This window comes from Hemiscyllium ocellatum, chromosome 8 (assembly GCF_020745735.1).
Source record: "Hemiscyllium ocellatum isolate sHemOce1 chromosome 8, sHemOce1.pat.X.cur, whole genome shotgun sequence".
Classification (NCBI taxonomy): Eukaryota; Metazoa; Chordata; class Chondrichthyes; order Orectolobiformes; family Hemiscylliidae; genus Hemiscyllium; species Hemiscyllium ocellatum.
Genome location: NC_083408.1, coordinates 115,700,072 through 115,720,250, shown reverse-complemented (window position 1 = coordinate 115,720,250; position 20,179 = coordinate 115,700,072). Strand labels below are relative to the sequence as shown.

General features: G+C 43.0%; 1 protein-coding gene across 1 annotated transcript in view; it reads left to right on the top strand.

The window, feature by feature from the left end:
* Positions 1-20,179, top strand: part of brf1b (BRF1 RNA polymerase III transcription initiation factor subunit b) — a 475,772-nt gene that overhangs the window by 40,937 nt on the left and 414,656 nt on the right. The window contains exon 2 of the mRNA XM_060829498.1: positions 16,695-16,775. Within this exon, the coding sequence (XP_060685481.1) occupies positions 16,695-16,775 (81 nt within the window). The remainder of the gene's footprint in view (positions 1-16,694; positions 16,776-20,179) is intronic.

Below are 20,179 nucleotides of genomic sequence, written 5' to 3'. Positions count from 1 at the left end.
TCTTTACTCATTCTTCAAAACTCTGTAGAATACAGTTCCAGCCTTCACAATCTCTCCTTGTAAGACAGTCCTGGCACTGATCTGGTGAACCTTCATGCACACTCTCCCTAACAAGAATATCCTTCCTTCAGTTACGAAACCAAAACAGTGTACACTAAAACTATGTTCTCCAGAGATTTGGAGGGAAAGGTGAGAGAAAGGTTAGATGTGTTCAGTGCTGGAGGGATGGTTAGTGCTGGTTATCGTCAGGGGTACAGGATAGTGACTCAGTCTGACAAAGAGGTGCATCACATCATTGATCCCGTGTGCAGTACATGGCTGTTGTGTAATGCAGGAGCGGATTCTGCAGGAAGTGATCGTGTGGTTTGCTGTTGATATTTATAAATGCTGAAATTAAAGTGTTACAGACTTGGCACCTGCCTCACTGGCAGCACACGGTGTTAACTTGCCTCACCATGAGGTAATGTTGCTGGATTTACAATGATTCACAAACACCACTGAGGGTGTTGATTTCCTCACTGTTAATGAATTGATCATGCCAGCACTGATGTCATCGAATTTAATATTCAGACATGAATAAACAAAACAAAAATCCGTCTGTGAGGGATCAGTATCCATGCTTGAAGTTACTTCCTCAGTGCAGCCTGGGTCTCAGACAAATAGGTTTCTGTTCTGTATTTATTGACCAGCTAACCCTACAGACACTCTTCCTGTAAGCCAGTTGGATGGTGTGGTTTGTTAGCGCAGACAGTTGTGTGTTGTCCACTGATACTGTTGCAAATGTCTGAGTCAGCAAGTCATGGCTTTGACTGCCACTTCAGACACTTGAGTACACGATCCAGGCTGATATACCCAACGCTTTCCTGCATATTGCAGCACTCTTGGAGAGAGCTACCTTTTGGATCAGACAAGATCTTGTCTTACTCCCTGGATGGTTGTAAAAGCTATCACAGCACTATTCCGAGAACATGGGAGTGTTCTCCCCAATGTTGTTGGCCTATATAATGACCAAAACCAGCATTACTGAAAGCAGCTTACCCGGTCAGTGCCACACATGACCGCAACGTAACATCAAACATGCATCCTAAATGTAACATCCAAAGTGCTTTGTCTGAAAATAATAAAGCAGGTATAATACTAAACCAGCTGCAAATGTGTTGCTGGTCAAAGCACAGCAGGCCAGGCAGCATCTCAGGAATAGAGAATTCGACGTTTCGAGCATAAGCCCTTCATCAGGAATATATTCCTGATGAAGGGCTTATGCTCGAAACGTCGAATTCTCTATTCCTGAGATGCTGCCTGGCCTGCTGTGCTTTGACCAGCAACACATTTGCAGCTGTGATCTCCAGCATCTGCAGACCTCATTTTTTACTCCATAATACTAAACCACATGGTTATGAGGGTAACTGACCAAACGCTCAGTCAAAGAGGTGAGTTTTAAGTTGTGTTTGTAAAGGAAGGCAGTGAGATGGAGAGTCAGGAGGGGTCAGGGTAGGAATTCCAAAATTACTATATTCAGGTGAAGGCGTTGCATGATGTAGACCATACTGGGCTCCATTCTCGTGTACATTGCCTTGTCCCAGCTTCCCTATGATAATGTGCTGCTGGCGTTGTCTAGTACTCTGATCTCAGAACACAATCCCAGACAATTCTTCAGATTGGATTAGGGGGAATCGTAGTTCCTGTTGAAATATGGACTAGGTAAGAACTGAAAAAGCAGGACTGAAGGGTGAAGTTGTAATGCTTAAGAAAGAAAGGATTTACATTGTTTCTTTCCTGCCAGGTTTCCAGGTGTCCCCGCCCATTTTGTGACCTTTTGGCACTTGTTGAAATGTAGTCTCGGTGTAATGTGGGAAGCCTGACAACCAAATTGCTCATAGCAAGCTCCCACAAATACTGGGAAGAGAATGAGCAAATGGCAAATCTGTTTTAGTAATGTTGTTTGAGGGATAGGTGTTGACAGGGAGTGAGTCAATTAGGAGAGTAAAACCCAGCCAATTTTCCGGTTCCCATCTGGGGACACACTCATAGAACATAGATCTACACGGCACAGAACAGGCCCTTCGGCCCTCGATGTTGCGCCGACCTGTGAACTATTCTCAGCTTGTCCCCCCACACTATCCCAAAATCATCCATGTGCTTATCTAAGGATTGTTTAAAATCTCCCTATTGCGACTGAGTTGACTAAATTAGCAGGTAGGGCATTCCACGCCCTTATCACACTCTGAGTAAAGAACCTGCCTCTGACATCTGTCTTAAATCTATCACCCCTCAATTTGTAGTTAAGCCCCCTCGTACACGCTGACATCATCATCCCAGGAAAAAGACTTTCACGGTCTACCCTATCTAATCCTCTGATCATCTTGTATGTCTCTATCAAGTCCCTCTTAGCCTTCTTCTGTCCAATGAAAACAGACCCAAGACTCTCAGCCTTTCCTCATAAGACCTTCCCTCCAGACCAGGCAACATCCTGGTAAATCTCCTCTGCACCCTTTCTAATGCTTCCACATCCTTCCCGAAATATGGCGACCAGAACTGTATACAATATTCCAAGTGCGGCCGCACCAGTGTTTTGTATAGTCGCAGTGTGATATTGTGGCTCCAGAACTCAATCCCTCTACGAATGAAACCTAACACACCGTATGCCTTCTTAACAGCACTATCCACCTGGGTGGCAACTTTCAGGGATCTATGCACATGGATTCCAAGATCCCTCTGCACATCCACACCACCAAAAATCTTTCCATTGACCCAGTACTCTGCCTTCCTGTTATTCTTCCCAAAGTGCACCACCTCACGTTTAGCTGCGTTGAACTCCATGTGCCACAACCAGGGCACAAACAGTGCATTTTCTCACGAGGAAAGGAATGGAGTGGTCAGTAGACTGTACTCCTGGAAATCTGAGTGCTTGGTGTGTAATGGTGCAATGATAACAATCTCTCCCTCACTGTCAGCAAAACTAAAGAACGGATCATCAACTTCAGGAAGCAAGGAAGAAGGCACAGCCCGATCCAAATCAATGGAGCTGAGATGGAGATGGTCAAGAGTGTCAAGTTCCTAGGAGTGACGATCACCAACAATTTGCCCTCGATAACCCATGTTGATACGACTGACAAGAAGGCTCAGGAGGCAAAGGAAATTCAACAGGTCTGGAAGGACAACCACAAACTTTAACAGATGCTCCATAAAAAAGCATTCTATCTGGATGCATCACAGCTTAGTACGGCAACTGCTCTGCCCAGGACCATAAGGAGCTACAGAGAATTGTGGACACAGCCCAGACTATCACACAAACCAACCTTCCTTCCATTGACTCTGTCTATACTTCTAATTAAACACTTAAACACACACACCAACAGATTGAAGAACAGCTTCTTCCCTGCTGCTGTTAGACTGCTGAATGGGCCTCTCAAATTTCAAATCGAATGTTGATCTTACTTTTTGTGCACCTTTTTTCCAGCTGGAACTTTGTATTCCTCGCTACGCTCAATCACTCTATGATCTTTCTATGTTATGATCTACCTGTATTGCACATAAAACGAAACCTTTCACTGTACTTAAGTACATGTAATGATAAATCAAATCAAGTCGTATGGGGTGCCTGAAAGCTAGTTTGAGGTGATGAGATGTGGCTTTTCCTTTTATCCATTCGTGGGCTGAGAGTGTCACTAGGTGGACCAGCATTTATTGCCCATCTCTTAATTGCTCCGAAGACAATTAAGAGTCATCCATGTCACTTGGTCTGGAGTCACATGTAGGCCAGACCAGGTACGATGCAGATTTCTTTCCTCAAAGGATGGTGGTGAACCCACTTGGGTCTTTACGATCAATGACAGTGGTTAATGATTTCCCCCAGGTTAACTTTTCATTCCAGGGTTTTGTTGAATTTAAATGCTCACCATCTGCCAGGGTAAGATTTGAACCCACTTCCCCCAGCACCTCCTCAATGGATGTTCAGTTAACTACCTAAACTGAATTGAGAAATATCAAGCAGAGCGATATGGCCAGATCACCAGGTATTGGTCAAGAGATAATTAATAACCAGGACACCAAGTAGAACTGCCTGGCTGCCTCCTGAATACTGCTATGCGATCATCTACCCAAAGGGGAACTGGAAATCTCATTTAATAACCCAACACCTTCAACAGTGGAGGGCAGCACATCCTTCTCCCTGTCTGAGATTGAACAGGAATGTTCGTGTCCTTGGTGTTGTGTGAGATGAGTGTCTGACTACCTGTTCATTAATATGGCATATTTCCACCCACATCACAATGACCATCCTCTGTGACTCTGACACATCCTGTCCATTTTCTATCTTCTGTAAGTTTAAGATCAAAACTCTGGTGCCAGTGTGTAACTTGCCCCAGATACTGTTTACCTACTCCCTCCTGTGTTCTCTGCCTTTTGCTTGACCCCCAGTTAAACATTGTATTGATTTTCAAAATTCTCACCCTTGCTTTTAAATCCCTTCCTGGCCTGCTTTGTGCCTCCTTTTTGTAATCTCCTGAAGCTCACATTTCCAGGGGACTTATTTTGACTTCTTGAGCATCGCTAAAAACTGACATGGCCCAGTTTAATTGATGAGATTGCAACAAATTGCAAGGACATAATGGCCAGATTATTTGTCTCACTGATGTTGTTTGTGGGATAAATATTGGCACTTTGTTGATTCCTGAAAATGTAATCACTCCATTGTTACGACATGGGGCAAACCCCTCTGCTAATGTAAACCCGACACACAGAGAAGTTCAGCTTGCGCTGTAATCTGTTACATTTGAGAGGCAAAGACCTATCCTCGAGGTCACTACTTAAAGTAAAAATTAACAATTTTATTCTTTAAGTCCAAAAGGTAACATTAAATGACAGCTATTTGCAACTCTTTTCTCTGAAACCTATCCTTTACCTCCCACCCTACAATACTGGTCCGATTTTTCAAAAAAAAAAATCACATTTCAAAACCAGTCGGCTGTGTCGATTCTCCTTTGTAGATTTTTCTAGCTCAGCTTCGGTCTTCTGCTGCAAAATTTCTTATGAACAGGTACCTTTCAGAGAGCTATTTGGTGAGCAGTCTATCCTTTTTGGTTTTCTTGGCAGTTTTCCCCCTAACTCTTCAAAATGTCTGGTTTTATACCCTAAAACATCAGATCATTTCATTGGTTTGATGTCAAAAAGCACTAAATTAGAATTTGATTGGATTTTTGTATCTGGAGCACAATTCAAACTTATAGGTTGAATTTGAATTTGTTTTTATTCCATGGTAATGCAAATCCAGCTATTTGTTTCAACTAAGTATTATGTTTTAAATTGTTCAGGACACTGTGCTTTCAGTTGGTCCTTGCTAGCCCCCCCTCTCTTTCCTGTCTCCCTCCGTGTCTGTGTCCGTCTGTCTCTCTCACACACACACACATTGGTAACATTGGCAGCAGCTTGGTCTTAAGCTCGGAATTCTGTCCCTGAATTCTTCTCTAAGTTCTTCCTTAAATCCCCTATTTGGATAGCCTTTTTGATCCCCTTTCCTATTATATGCTCCTGTTCCCTTTTGCAGGGCCTATTTCTATGAAATACTGAGGTGTTTTTCAGTTATAGTAATACGGACGGTAATTGTTAAATTGTTCCTGATGAAAGGCTTATGCCTGAAACATCGATTCTCCTCCTCTTTGGATGCTTCCTGAAGAGTAACCCAAGCAGACCCATTCCCAGATCCTATTACTCTACGTTTACCCCTAACTAATGCACCTAATCTACACATCCCTGAACACTGCGGGCAATTTAGTATGGTTTGAGTGCGGTTTTACTTTGGGATTTCTGTGTGAATTATCTGATCCTCCTAATCTTGTTAGATATCATTTCAATTCAACGTTTTCACATGTCCCTGTTTCTGTTAACCACAACCTACCAGTTCCTGCTTTCCCTTCCAAACACATACAGGCGTCACAATGAAAATGGGAAAGGTTATTGTGCTGCACTAACAGTGCATACAGACGTCAGGCTTCCAGGTTTGTTTGAATCCCTGGGTTTACTTGTTATAACCTGCAGTGTCTGTAGAGAATGCTGACTGTTCCTGAGTCAGCCAAAACAGCCCAAGTAATTCCATGATATTTTTTCTGCACGTATATCAATATCCAAAGTTAATAATGGAGCTTTTGTTTACAATATTGTTTTTTGGGATGTTATTATCAATGGCAAGGCCAGCCTTCACTATCCAATCCTAATTGTCCTGGAGGTGGTGGTGTTGAGCTGCAGGCCATGGGGATACCAACAGTGCTTTTTAGAAGGGAATTCTAGGATTTTGATCCAGCAACAGTGAAGGAACAAGGATATATTTCCAAGGCAGGATGGTGTGGGGTCTGCAGGTGCTGGTATTCCCACTATTTGCCCACTCCTTTCTAGAGGGATAAAGTTGTGGGTTTAGAAGATGTTGTTGAAGGAGCATTGGTGAGTTGCTGCAGTGCAGCTTGTAGTGTACTACCTGCTTTAATTCATCACCGTAACTGCTGGAATGCTTGTGATTGAACCACAAATTGTTTGCAGGCAACAAACCATTCACCTTATTCTAATATATCCATTCAGAAAGGCTGTAGAATTTCACCAACCAAATCTTTCACAATTACTAATTTTGTATCCACCACCCTGCTGACAATCTCATTGTTTATTTTGCCTCCTGCATCCTTGGTGTTCCTCAATTTGCCTTTCATAGAATTTATACAAGCCCTACAATGCTGAAAGAGACCATTCAGCTCATCAAGTCTGCACCACCCCTCCGAACAACAACCCACCCAGACTCTACCCTCCACCCTAGCCCTGCAACCCTGAATTTCCCATGTCTAACCAACCTTGCCTGCACATCCCTGGACACTATGGGCCAATGTTTAGTTTGGTCAATCCATCTAACCTGTATGGCATTTGGACTCTGGGAGGAAACCAGAGTAGCTGGAGGAAACCCACACAAACCAGGAACACATGCAAACTCCTCACTGATTGGCATGCTTTATTTTTGGTACTAATCTAGGTGAACATTTCAAGCATTGTTTTGTATCTTGCACATATCTAGGTTGCTGCCTGCACATCTGGCAAGGCTGACAATCCTCAGTTTCTCCGTTCTGTTCAAGAAGTCAGCCTCTTGTGACTCAATATGCCTTGCTTTTATCATCTGAGCGATCAGCGGATGAATTGTTGTCTGACCAGAGAACTGTATGATTCAATTATGACTTCCTCTGAGTTGTACTGTAATGGTTACATACTGCAAAAGAACTGAAAAAGGTTAGGGAAACTCAGCAGGTCCGATTGCATCTCTGGATAGAACCAGAAACTGCATAATGATATCAAAAAAAAACAGAAATAACACAAGGTTGACCATAAACATGACCCAGTCAGCCATTTGTTTCAGCCAGGTCCTGCCCGACTGAACTTGCTACTTACCAACACAACTTTAATGCTTTTCATTTGTATAGTCTCCTCTGACTTGCATTAGTCTTCAATGCCTCACTTATTGCAATTTGCAGAATTCGGGCCCTAATTATTTCTAGTCCAGCTGTCCTGCCATCCCTCGCACAGGCACCCGTGACCCAGAGGCCCAGGCCTGAGATCCTTGGCTATTTTTGTAACTAAGTCAATCCGTGATGATATAGCTGAGCAAATGTTGGTGTTACCATAACCCAGTTTATATGGATATTTGTATGAACACTTCTATTTGGTGAGTCATTATACTGCTCTGTAATCAATGAACCATTTAGTTCAGGAAATCTTTTAGATTCTGCAGAGTGGAATAAGCCAGCCTGAATGATCATTGGTAATGGTGTCCAGAACTAGGAAGGCAAAGAAGAAATCCATTCAACCACACAGAATTCCTTCAAATTTTTCCAGTTTTTTAGTGTTAGTTCCACTCCTTTGCTCTTTCCTCACCTTGATGACTACTATCACATTCTCTTCGACATGTTAATATTGACTATGGTTGCAACAGTGGCTTCCAAGTCTTAATCATTCATTGCTACTTCCCTTAAATGACCACCCTCTGGTTATCAGTTTAGTTTGTTTATGGGATGTAGGTGTCTCTAGCTGTGTCTGTGTTTATTGTTCATTGTACTGTATAGAGGGTAGTTAACAGTCAACCACACTGGTCTGGAGTCATGTCAGCCAGACCAGATAAGAGCAGCAGATTCTCTACCCTAAAGGATGTTAGTGATCCAGTTGGCTTTTTATGACCATGGACAGTGGTTACATGGTCACAGTTAGGCTGACCTTCTGTACCAGATTTTTGTTGAATCCACATGTTATCACCTGCCACATTAGGACAACGAACAAAGAAATTTAAACAGCCCAGGAACAGGCCCTTCGGCCCTCCAAGCCTGAGCCGATCCAAATCCACTGTCTAAACCTGTCACCCAATTCCTAAGGATCTGTATCCCTCTGCTCCCCACCTACTCATACATCTGTCCAGACGCACCTTAAATGAATCTACCGTGCCTGCCCCTACCACCTCTGCTGGCAACGTGTTCCAGACACCCCCCCCCCCCCCCACCCTCTGTGTGAAGTACTTGCCGCGTATATCCCCCTTAAACTTTTCACCTCTCACCTTGAAAGCGTGACCTCTCGTTATTGAATCCTTCACCCTGGGAAAAAGCTTATCTCTATCCACCCTGTCTATACCCTTCATGACTTTGTAAACCTCAATCAGGTCCCCCCTCAAATCTCCTTTTTTCTAATGAAAACAAACCTAACCTACTCACCCTCTCTTCATAGCTAGCACCTTCCATACCAGGCAACATCCTCGTAAACCTTCTCTGCACCCTCTCCAAAGCGTCCACATCCTTTTGGTAATGTGACGACCAGAACTGTACACAGTATTCTCAATGCAGCCGAACCAATGTCTTGTCCAATTTGAACATGACCTGCCAGCTCTTATACTCAATACCCCGTCCAATGAAGGCAAGCATACCATATGTCTTCTTGACCACACTATCCACCTGTGCAGCATTTGAACGCATGTCCCAGAACGTTGTCCTGGGATTCAGTATTGTTAGTCCAGTGACTTTATCACCACATCACTGCCTTTGGAAATAAAAGTGGTTCCAATATTGAGCAAAGTGCTATTATTGAAATCATTCCTTGTAATTTGAGGAAACAAAAACAACCAATTTGTGCACAGTAATTTTCCACATGGTAATGTTCAGACCATGTTGGTGAGCTCAACTGCATTTTTAATATTGTGATGAGATTTTTCTTATTTTTGTTTAATTTGGAATTTACACTTCACTAGTTGGGCCAGCACGGATTGCCCCATTTCTCATTAATCTGAGATGGTGGCCTTCTTGAACCACTGTAGTTCTTTTGATATCGGTTCATCCACAATACCATTAGTGAGGGAGTTCCAGGACTTCGACCCAGCAATACTGAAGGAATAATGAGATATTTCCAAGTTAGTATGGTGAGTAGCTTGGGGAGGAACTTGCAGGTGTTCTAATCCAACTCTTGTCCTTGTCCTTGGAGATGATAATGGCCTTAGGCTTGAAAGGTGTTGTCTCAGGCACCTCTGAAGTTCTGCAATCCATTCTATAACTGATACAGCCATAACTGAGCATCTGTGGTGAAAGCAGTGAATATTGTGAATGTGGTACCAACCAAGTGGGCTACTTTCAGTCAGTGGCCTTTGCGTCCATGTTATTGATGTGGATTGTAAATAGTTGAGAGCCCAACACTGATTCCTGTGGCATAATGCTAGAGTCATAGCACAGAAACAGACCGTTAGGTCCAACTTGCTTGTGCTGACTCGACATCCCAATCTGATCTGGTCCCATCTGTCAGTATATGGCCCAGGTCCCTCTAAACCTTGCCTGGTCATATGCCCATCCAGATACCTTTTTAAATGTTGTAATTGTACCAGTCTCCTCGACTTCTTCTGGCAGTTCATTCCACACACACAAACACCATCCTCTGCATGAAAAAGCTGCCCCTTAAATCCTTTTTAAATATTTCCCCACTCATCTTAAACCTATACCTTCTGGTTTTGGGCTCCGTGCTCTAGGGGAAAAAGACCTTGTCTATTTACCCTATCTGTGCCCCTCATGATTTTATAAACCTTTATAAGGTCACCCTTGGCCTCTGATTCTCCAGGGAAAACAGTCCCAGCCTGTTCAGCCTCTCCTAATAGCTCAAACCCTCCAACTCCGGCAACATCCTTGTAAATCTTTTCTGAACCCTTTCAAATTTCACAACATGCTTCCTGTAGCAGGGAGAAGAAAACTGAACATAGTAATCCAAAGGTGGCCTAACCAATGTCCTGTACAGCCATGACATGGTGTCCTAACTCTTATAATCAAGGCACTGACCAATAAAGACAAGCGGACTAAATGCTGCTGCCTTCGCCCTTCTACTTGCACGTTCACTTTCATTGAACTATGCACATGCACAGTTCCTTCAATGTTGCTGGGTCAAAATCTCTCTTATGACATTGTGGGTCTTCCTACAACACACGGAATGTAATGGTTCAAGAAAGTACTTCACCACCACCTTCTCAAGGACAGGTAATAAATGATGGCCCAACCAGTGACACCCACATCCCATGAATCCATATTTTTAAAAAAGATTAAAATCTTTCAACTCCAGCATGACTTATTTGTCTCTAATATCTGCTTCCTGTTTACCTATGATAGGATTTTCCTAAGTGCCCTTCAGTGCTTTGTCAGGGCTGTTAGCCTGCATTATAGATTCAGGTCATCAATCTGCAGGTTACACTGGTGTGAATGAATGTGGTTTGCTTGCTGAGTGGTGTGAATGCTGAGGCCTCATCTTTTGAAACCAGTTAGTCATACATGATAGAAACAGACCTTTCTGTCTGATTCATCAGCACTGACCAGACATCCCAATCTCATCTCGTCCCATTAGCCAGCATTTGGCCCATGTCCCTCTAAACTCGTCCTATTCGTATACCCACCCAGATGCCTTTTAAATGTAATTATACCAGCCTCCACCACATCCTCTGGCAGCTCATTCCACATACGTACCATCCTCTGTGAAAAAGTTTTGCCTCAGGTCCCTTTTAAATTGTTCCCCTCTCACCTTAAACCTATGCCCTCTTGTTTTGGACTTGCCTAGCCTGGGGAAAAGACCTTTGCTATTCACCCTATCCATGTCCCTTATGATTTTATAAACCTCTATAAGGCCACCCCTCAGTCTCTGAAGTTCCCAGCCTTTTCAGTCTCTCCCTAAAATGAAAACCCTCCAGTCCTGGCAAAATCCTTATAAATCTTCTCTGCATCCTTGTAAGTTTAACAGCAGTTTTGCTCAAGTGTCTGGGTAGTTGTGGCCGAGTGGTTAAGGTGAGGGATTTGGAATTCTTTGGGGCTTCCCTGTGCAAGTTTGAATCCTACCGGCTATGTCTGGGGGTGGAGTTTGCTTCCGATTTTGGGGACGGCACAGTGGATCACTGGTTAGCACTGATGCTTTACAGCACCAGGGACCCGGGTTCAATTCCCCCCCTTGGGCAACTGTCTTTGTAGAGTTTGCACATTCTCCCCGTGTATAATGTGGGTTTCCATCGGGTGGTCCGGTTTCCTCCCACAGTCCAAAGATGTGCAGGTCAGGTGAATTGGCCATGCTAAATTGCCCGTAGTGTTAGGTGCATCGAGGTAATGTAGCGAAATGGGTCTGGGTGGGTTAGTTTTCGGAAGGTTGGCGTGGACTTGTTGGGCCAAATGGCCTGTTTTCACACTGTAGAGAATCTAATCTAGCATCCTTCCTGCCAAATGACCAGAATTGTACACATTATTTCAAAAGTGGCCTCACCAATGTCCTGTCCAGTCACAACATGACATCCCAACTTCTATATCCAATATTCTGACCAATGAAGGCAAGCATGCCAATCTTCGAGTAAAAAATGAGGTCTGCAGATGCTGGAGATCACAGCTGCAAATGTGTTGCTGGTCAAAGCACAGCAGGTTAGGCAGCATCTCAGGAATAGAGAATTCGACGTTTCGAGCATAAGCCCTTCATCAGGAATAAGAGAGAGAGAGCCAAGCAGGCTAAGATAAAAGGTAGGGAGGAGGGACTAGGGGGAGGGGCGATGGAGGTGGGATAGGTGGACGGAGGTCAAGGTGAGGGTGATAGGCCGGAGTGGGGTGGGGGCGGAGAGGTCAGGAAGAGGATTGCAGGTTAGGAGGGCGGTGCTGAGTTGAGGGAACCGACTGAGACAAGGTGGGGGGAGGGGAAATGAGGAAGCTGGAGAAATCTGAATTCATTGGTTGGAATGTAGTCCGGAGTCCGTGTGGGATCATGCCAATCACCACCTTCACCATCCTGACCACCTATGTCTTCACTTTCAAGGAACTACGTACCTGTACACTTCAGTCTGTTGTTTGGCAACATTCCCCAGGGCCTTGTCATTAAGTGTATAAGTCCTGCCCTGGTTTACGTTACCAAGATGCAACACTTTTACATTTAGTTAAATTAAACTCCATCTGTCATTCATTGGCCCATCTGATCAAGGGTGCGTAGTATACAGTTAACCAGTAATTGGTGGCACATTGTTGATCACAGGCCTCCAGTCTGAAAAACAATCCTCTGCACTATGCTGTGACTCCTAACTTTAAGTTAATTTTGTAAACTGATTGGCTGTCTTCCACCCCAACTCCATGAGATCTAATTGCTAACTAGTCTATCATGGGGAACATTGTTGGACGCTTTGCTGAATCCCATATCGACAACGGAGGAGGAAGTGAGGACTGCAGATGTTGGAGATACGAGTCAAAAAGTGTGTGCTGGAAAAGCACAGCAGGACAGGCAGCATCAGAGGAGCAGGAGAATCAATGTTTTGGGCATAAGCCCTTCATCAGGAGTGTGAGGCCACACTTTTTGACCCCCAAATAGACATTGTCTATTGCTTTGCTTTCACCAGTCATCTTGGGATAAAGGGGTCATATTTAGGAGGGCAACTGATGACTCAAGGAGCTCCAGAGGGGTTAGTGTTAGGACCACAACTATTTATGTTAAACATTAATGATCTGAATGAAGGGACTGAGGGCATTGTTGCTAAGTTTGTAGATGACACAAAGATAGGTCGAGGGACAGATAGTGTTGAGGATACAGGGAGGCTGCAGAAGGATTGGAGTGTAGGCAAAGAACTGGCAGATGGAAAACATTATGTATAAGGTTAAGCACTTTGGTGGGAAGAATAGAGACGTAGACTTTTTTTTAAATGGGAAAGCTTTCAGAAATCTGAAACACAAAGAAACTTGCGAGTCCTTATTCAAGATTCTCTTAAGGTTAGCATGCATGCTCAGTTGGCAATTGGGAAGGCAAATGCAATGTTCACATTCATTTTAAGAGGGCTAGAATATAAGAGCAGAAATGTCATAGTGAGGCTGTAAAAGGCTCTGTTCTGACCACATTTGGAATACAGTATTGTGAACAGCTTTTGACATTGTATCTCAGAAAGGATATGCTAGCATTAGAGGGATCTAGAGGAGGCTTACAGGAATGATCCTGGGTTGAAGGTCTTGTCATATGAGGAGTGATTGAAGACTGTGGGTCTGTACGCGATGACGTTTAGAGCAATGAGAGGTGTTCTGATTCAAACTTAGACAATAGTGAGAGGCCTGGATGCAGTAGACATGGAGAAGATATTTCTACTTGCAGGAGAGACTAAGACCTGATGGCACAGCCTCAGGGTAAAGAGATGATGCTTTCGAACTGAGATGAGGAGGACTAATTGCAGCCAGAGGGTGGTCAATCTGTGAAACGGATTGCCATAGAAGGCTGTAGAGGCCAAGTCGTTGGTTGTATTTAAGACAGAAATAAGTTCTGATTTTAAGGAGGTCAAGGATTAGGAAGTGAAAGCAGGAAAAGAAGATTGAGAAACATATCTACCATGATTGAATGGTAGAGCAAATTTGATGGGCCAAAAAGCCTCATTCCGCTCCTATATCATATGGTCATATTGTCATCATCTTACTCAAGTCTGTGCTTATTCTGCCTAGATTTCCATGTGATCATTCTTCACTTTTTATTAAGTATTACAAGAGGGATTGGTGACTGCTTTCTACCGAAGATCCTCAATCTTAAGATGAACATAAAGCAAAGTTTCCCTCTTGCGACTAGGTGCCAGCTGTGGGAATCTTTTATAATAATTATATTCATATAAAGAAGCTTTATTGCCCATATCCTAATTTTTAACAAATCCCATCCACCCACCACCTCTGTCATTGCCAACTGTCAGCACCCAGTCTGGTGGATCTCCTTTTTTACAAAAATAATTCAAATGCTAATGTACCACCCCCATCCTTATTTCTAATTTCCTCTGACTTTACTGCACTTTGTGATCTCTGGGTCATCCAGTGTAGCCCCGTGAGCACCCCAGTTTTTATTGCTGCACAAAATCAAATGCTGCTGACATTGAAAGTCTGCAATAAAAACAGACGGTGCTGGAAATCCTGGGCTTGTTGAGTAATGCCTGTGGAGAGATTTAATGTTTCTCAAGTCCCATATAGTAGAGCATAGAACATTACAGCGCAGTACAGGCCCTTCGGCCCTCGATGTTGCGCCACCATGTCATACTAATCTGAAGCCCATCCCATCTACACTATTCCATGTATGTCCATATGCTGACCCAGTGACGACTTAAATGCACTTAAACTTGGCAAATCTACTACCGTTGCAGGCAAAGCATTCCATACCCTTACTACTCTCTGAGTAAAGAAACCACCTCTGACATCTGTCTTATACCTATCTCCCCTCACTTTAAAGTTGTGTCCCCTCGTGTTTGCTGTTTCCATAATTGGAAAAAGGCTCTCCCTGTCCACCCGATCTAACCCTCTGATTATCTTATATGTCTCTATTAAGTCACCTCTCAACCTTCTTCTCTCTAACGAGAACAGCCTCAAGGCCCTCAGCCTTTCCTCATAAGACATTCCTTCCATACCAGGCAACATCCTCGTAAATCTCCTCTGCACCCTTTCCAAAGCTTACACCTCCTTCTTATAATGCGGTGACCAGAACTGTACACAATACTCCAAGTGTGGCTGTACCAGAGCTTTGTACAGCTGCAGCATAACCTCCTGGTTCCGGAACTCAATCCCACTATTAATAAAGGCCAAAACACTGTATGCCTTCTTAACAACCCTGTCAATCTGGGTGGCAACTTTCAGGGATCCGTGTATATGGACACGGAGATCTCTCTGCTCATCTGCACTCCCAAGATTCTTACCATAAGCCCAGTACTTTGCATTCTGATTACTCTGTCCAAAGTGTATCACCTCACACTTGTCCGCATTAAACTCCATTTGCCACCTCTCAGCCCAGCTCTGCATCCTATCCATGTCTCTCTGCAACCTACTCCATCCTTCGTCACTATCCACAACTCCACCGAACTTAGTGCCGTCCGCAAATTTACTAACCCACCCTTCTAAGCCCTCATCCAGGTCATTTATAAAAATGGCGAACAGCAGTGGACCCAACACCGACCCTTGTGGTACGCCGCTAGTAACTGGACACCAAGATAGATATGTTCCATCAACTACAACCCTCTGTTTTCTTTCAGCAAGCCAATTGCTGATCCAAACTGCTTTGTCTCCCACAATCCCATTCCTCCACATTTTGTATAATAGCTTACTGTGGGGAACCTTATTGAATGCCTTGCTGAAGAATCTTAACATAAATTTGGGTGGGAAAGTTAGACATGAGGGAGAAACAAGGAGGCTACAGAAGAGTTTAGATAGGTCAAGTGATTCAGTGAAAATGTGTAGGATGTGAAAAGTTATCCACTTTTTGACAGGGAAAATGAAAGAAAAAAGTAGAATATTGTTAAAACTGGCATTTATGGTGAGCTGGATGCACATGTAGATTAATCACAGAGTTTGCATGCAGATTCAGCAAGCAGTTGGGAACACAAATTGGATGTTGATCTTAATTGCAAAACAGTTATAGCATAGGAATAAAATGAGTGGTTTTGAAACTGTGTAAAGCCTTGAGATCACATTTGGAGTATTGTGTAGTACCCAGGGTAATTAACACTGAGTAATGCTGGTCCACCTAGTGAAGCCCTTATACCCTGAATGAATATAAAAATGTACTATTTGATTGCCTCATTCAATGAACGATTTCCTGAAAGGGTTTTTACAGGTTTACCGCATTGATTACTGAACCAGGGAGAGGTTAGGAATGATTTGAGAAGGTTAAGCCAATATTTCCTGGAGATTAGAAAAGTAGGAGACAATGTTGTTCGAGCAGGCAAAGTTGTTATAGGGCATATTGGGCTGGATGCTGACAGGCTATTTAATTGAATCTCTAACACGGGTCACCCTCTTGGGGTAAGGGGCTATTCTTTTACATTTGGGATGATGAGAAATTTCAAGGTTGAAATTCTCTGGATGACCACAGCTTGCTTGAGGGGCCATTGAGAGAGTTTGACATTTTTAGATGGGCGATAATGAGAAAAGGTGAAATTGAGATTGAAAATCAGTCATGATCATATTCATTCACAGAGCAAGCTCTAAGTATCAAATAGCGTCCACTGCTTAGTCTCTGTTGAACTTTGTAATGTGCTCATACTTCCACAGCTGTTCCCACTGCCCATGCTTCTTAATATTTCTTCATACAGTCTGTCCTTTGTCAACATGATGACCTTAGTTTTACATCCTTCAAAAAAAAATCATACTTTAGTACATTTTGTTCATTCACTTTGATTCTGAACTTTTATATTCCAGGTGCTGGTAAAGCTCCATCGCTGGGAACAGGGTTCCATACCAACCTTGGGAAGGAGTCACGTGCACAGACTTTACAGAATGGTAAATGAGCAACAATTTTGACTTTTAGATGTCCTTGGCTTGTCTTTTTCTTTCTTCCAGAACTGTTCATTGATTGTTTAATTAGAATGCTGTTTTAACATTGAATTTGTGCAAATGACTTGAAGTTGGTGCAGTTGTGAATAGAGAAGAAGGTTATCAAAGGATACAGCTGGATGCAGATTAGTTGGAAAGTTGCACAGAGAAATGACAGATGGAGTTTATTCCAGCCAAATGTGAGGAGATGCAGCTTGGGAGGTCAAATGCAAGAGGAAGTTCTTCAGTAACTGGCAGAACCTTTTGGGAGCATTGATGTACAGAGAGATCTTGGGGTGCACGTCCATAGCTCCCTGTATGTGGAAACACAAGTGGATAAGCTGATAAATAAGGCATATGACAAGCTTGTCTTCGTTGCTCAGAATGTTGTGTATAAAAGTTGGCAAGTCACGTTGCAGCTGTGTAAGATTTTTAAGTTAGGCCACATTTGGAGTAGCGTGTGCAGTTACTGTTGCCACTCTATGTGAAGGATGTGGAGGCTTTGGAGAAGGTGCAAAAGAGATTTACCAGGATGTTGCCTAGATTGAAATGTGGTAGGTATAAGAAGAGGTTTGGATTGTCTTTACTTGGATTGTTTCTATTGGAACGTCAGAGGCTGAGGAAGGACCTGATCAAACTGTAGAAAATTGAGAGGCATAGACAGTGGAAAATTGGAATCTTTTTCCCAGGGTGGCAATATCAAATAATAGGCAGTGTAGGGGTTTTAAGGTGAGGGTGGGAAAGTTTAAGGATGATTGTCAGGCAATTTTTTTTCAAATAAACCTGTTGGACTATAATCTGGTGTTGTGTGATTTTTAACAAGGATTTAGAAGACAGAGAATATAGACCGATTAGAGGGGACTATATGCAGGCAAATGTGATTAATTTAGAATGGCATCATGGTTGGTGGAGACATGTTGAACTGAAGAGCATTTTCCTGTGCTAAATGTTCAGGGTTCTGTGTTTTGTTTTCCAATGTGATAAGAATCCTGGATGCACTTAAATACTGAGGTTACCTTTTACTTTGACTGCAGTCTGTAGAGTGTTCGCTCAGTCTCTAATTGAATGAACTGACATTCGTATATGTCCCTTGTGGAATTAAGGCAAATTTGTTTTTTCATGGGTAGTGTGTTGTCACAATTCCAGTTGCTAGACTCCTGATTCTGTTCATTGAACAAATCTTTATTGTATACGTTATGGACAGATTTAGAAAAAAAAACTAAATATTTCGCATCCTTCAATCTAACAAGAAGTGATTTCTGTATGTGCACTCACAGTTTTATCATGTGTTCTAAGTTTTGTCTATTTGTAATCTATTTATAATAATCTGTGTGCATTTATTAACACTTCCAGTCCTGTTCATCAATCCTTCCACTCAAAACATGAAGCCTAGACTTGTCTCCCCAAAATCCTGTGGATGGTGGAGTTTGTTGAAATGTTACTCTCTGCAGATGGTAGATTTTTTAAAATTCGTGAGTAGCAGTGAAATGGAATGAAGTAAATAAATTGAATTAGGGTACGGGAAGCCATTGATCTAATTGAATAGTAGAACAGGCATCCCGTGTTCGTAAGCTAATTTGTTACATCACTGGAACAAAGAGGTGATGTTCTGCGCTGATTTTAAAAATTGTATTCTCATGGCTGATGTTCACTGAGACAGCCCCAGGGCCTTGACTGCAGGAGAGGTTGAAATTCTCAAGCTGGTAATAGGACCTGTAGGATTAATCAGCCTCCCGCAGCTCCTTAAAATGTAAGTGTTTGCCCTACCGTTTAAGGCCATTTCCTTTCTGTCACTAGATAGCAAGATCACAAGATAATTATGGTCAAGGAAGCCTATGAAAGAAAGACTTGTATTAGTACAATTATGTTGTACTTTACAGCTTGTTCAAATACATTTGAAGTGTATTCCCTGCTGTAATGTCTGAAATACAGCAACCAATTTGCACGTAGCAAGATTCCATAAACAGCAATATAATCATGACCAAATATTTGTTTTAATGATGATGAATAAATATTAACCAATGGAGAAACCAGTCAATTGGAAACAACTCCTCTGCTCAACAAAGGGCGAGGTCACATTAGATTTGGCATTGGGTAATGAACCTGGCCAGTTGTTAGATTTGGAGGTAGGTGAGCACTTTGGTGATAGTGACCACAATTAGGTTGTGTTTACTTCAGTGATGGAAAGGGATAGGTATTTTGCAAGGTTTGTGAAGGTTTGTAGCTCAAGTTGAGGTTTAGGGTGTAGGTTGGAATAGGCCACTGTTGGAATATTGCAAGAGTGCCAGGCGCTTAGGAATCCTCTCAGAAAACAGAGGCGAACCACCTATACAACGTATTCAATATGAACGGATACTCAAAAAATACAGACCGCAGATTTCTCAAGAACAAACCACGACAAGCAGACCAAACACAACCAGAAACCCTAACCACCTTACCATACATCAAAGAAGTTTCAGAAATGACAGCCAGACTACTAAGACCCCTCGGAATCCTAGTAGCACACAAACCCACCAACACTCTCAAACAAAACCTAACAAACTTAAAAGACCCAGTACAACCCATGGACAAAACCAAGGTCGTCTACAAAATTCCATGCAAGGACTGCCACAAACACTACGTAGGACAAACAGGAAGAAAGTTACCCACCAGGATACACGAACACCACTAGCCATAAAAAGACACGACCCTCTCTCCCTCGTAGCCCTACACATGGATGAAAAAAACACCATTTCGACTGGGACATCACATCTATTCTGGGCCAGGCTAAGCAAAGACATGCCAGAGAATTCCTAGAGGCCTGGCACTCCAACCACAACGCCATAAACAAGCACATCGATCTAGATGCCATCTATCAACCCCTCAGAAAACAAACAGGAAATGACAACTCCACAAACCCCAGGAACCCCATCCAGGACAAACATATAAATAGAAAGCAGGAGACAACAGCTTCGCTTCACTTGGAGGTCACCACTAATGATGTTACCGAGCCAGGTAATGAAACGTCTGGATATCAAACCTACAGCTCAACGAGCAAACCCACACCCTAAGGGAGAGGTATATTCCGCAGGGCAAGAGTTATAGCTCAGGGAAAGGCAATTAGAATGCGATTAGGCAAGATTTAGGATGTATAGGATGGGGAAGGAGACTGCAAAGATGGGCACAATTGAAATATGGAGCTTATTTAAGAACAGCTACTGTGTGTCCTTGCTAAGTATGTACCTGTCAGGCAGGGATGGAGTAGTTGAGTGAGGGAGTGTGGTTTACTAAAGAAGTTGTATCTCTTGTCATCGAGTCATAGAGATGTTCAGCATGGAAGCAGACCCTTCGGTCCAACCCGTCCATGCCGACCAGATATCCCAACCCAATCT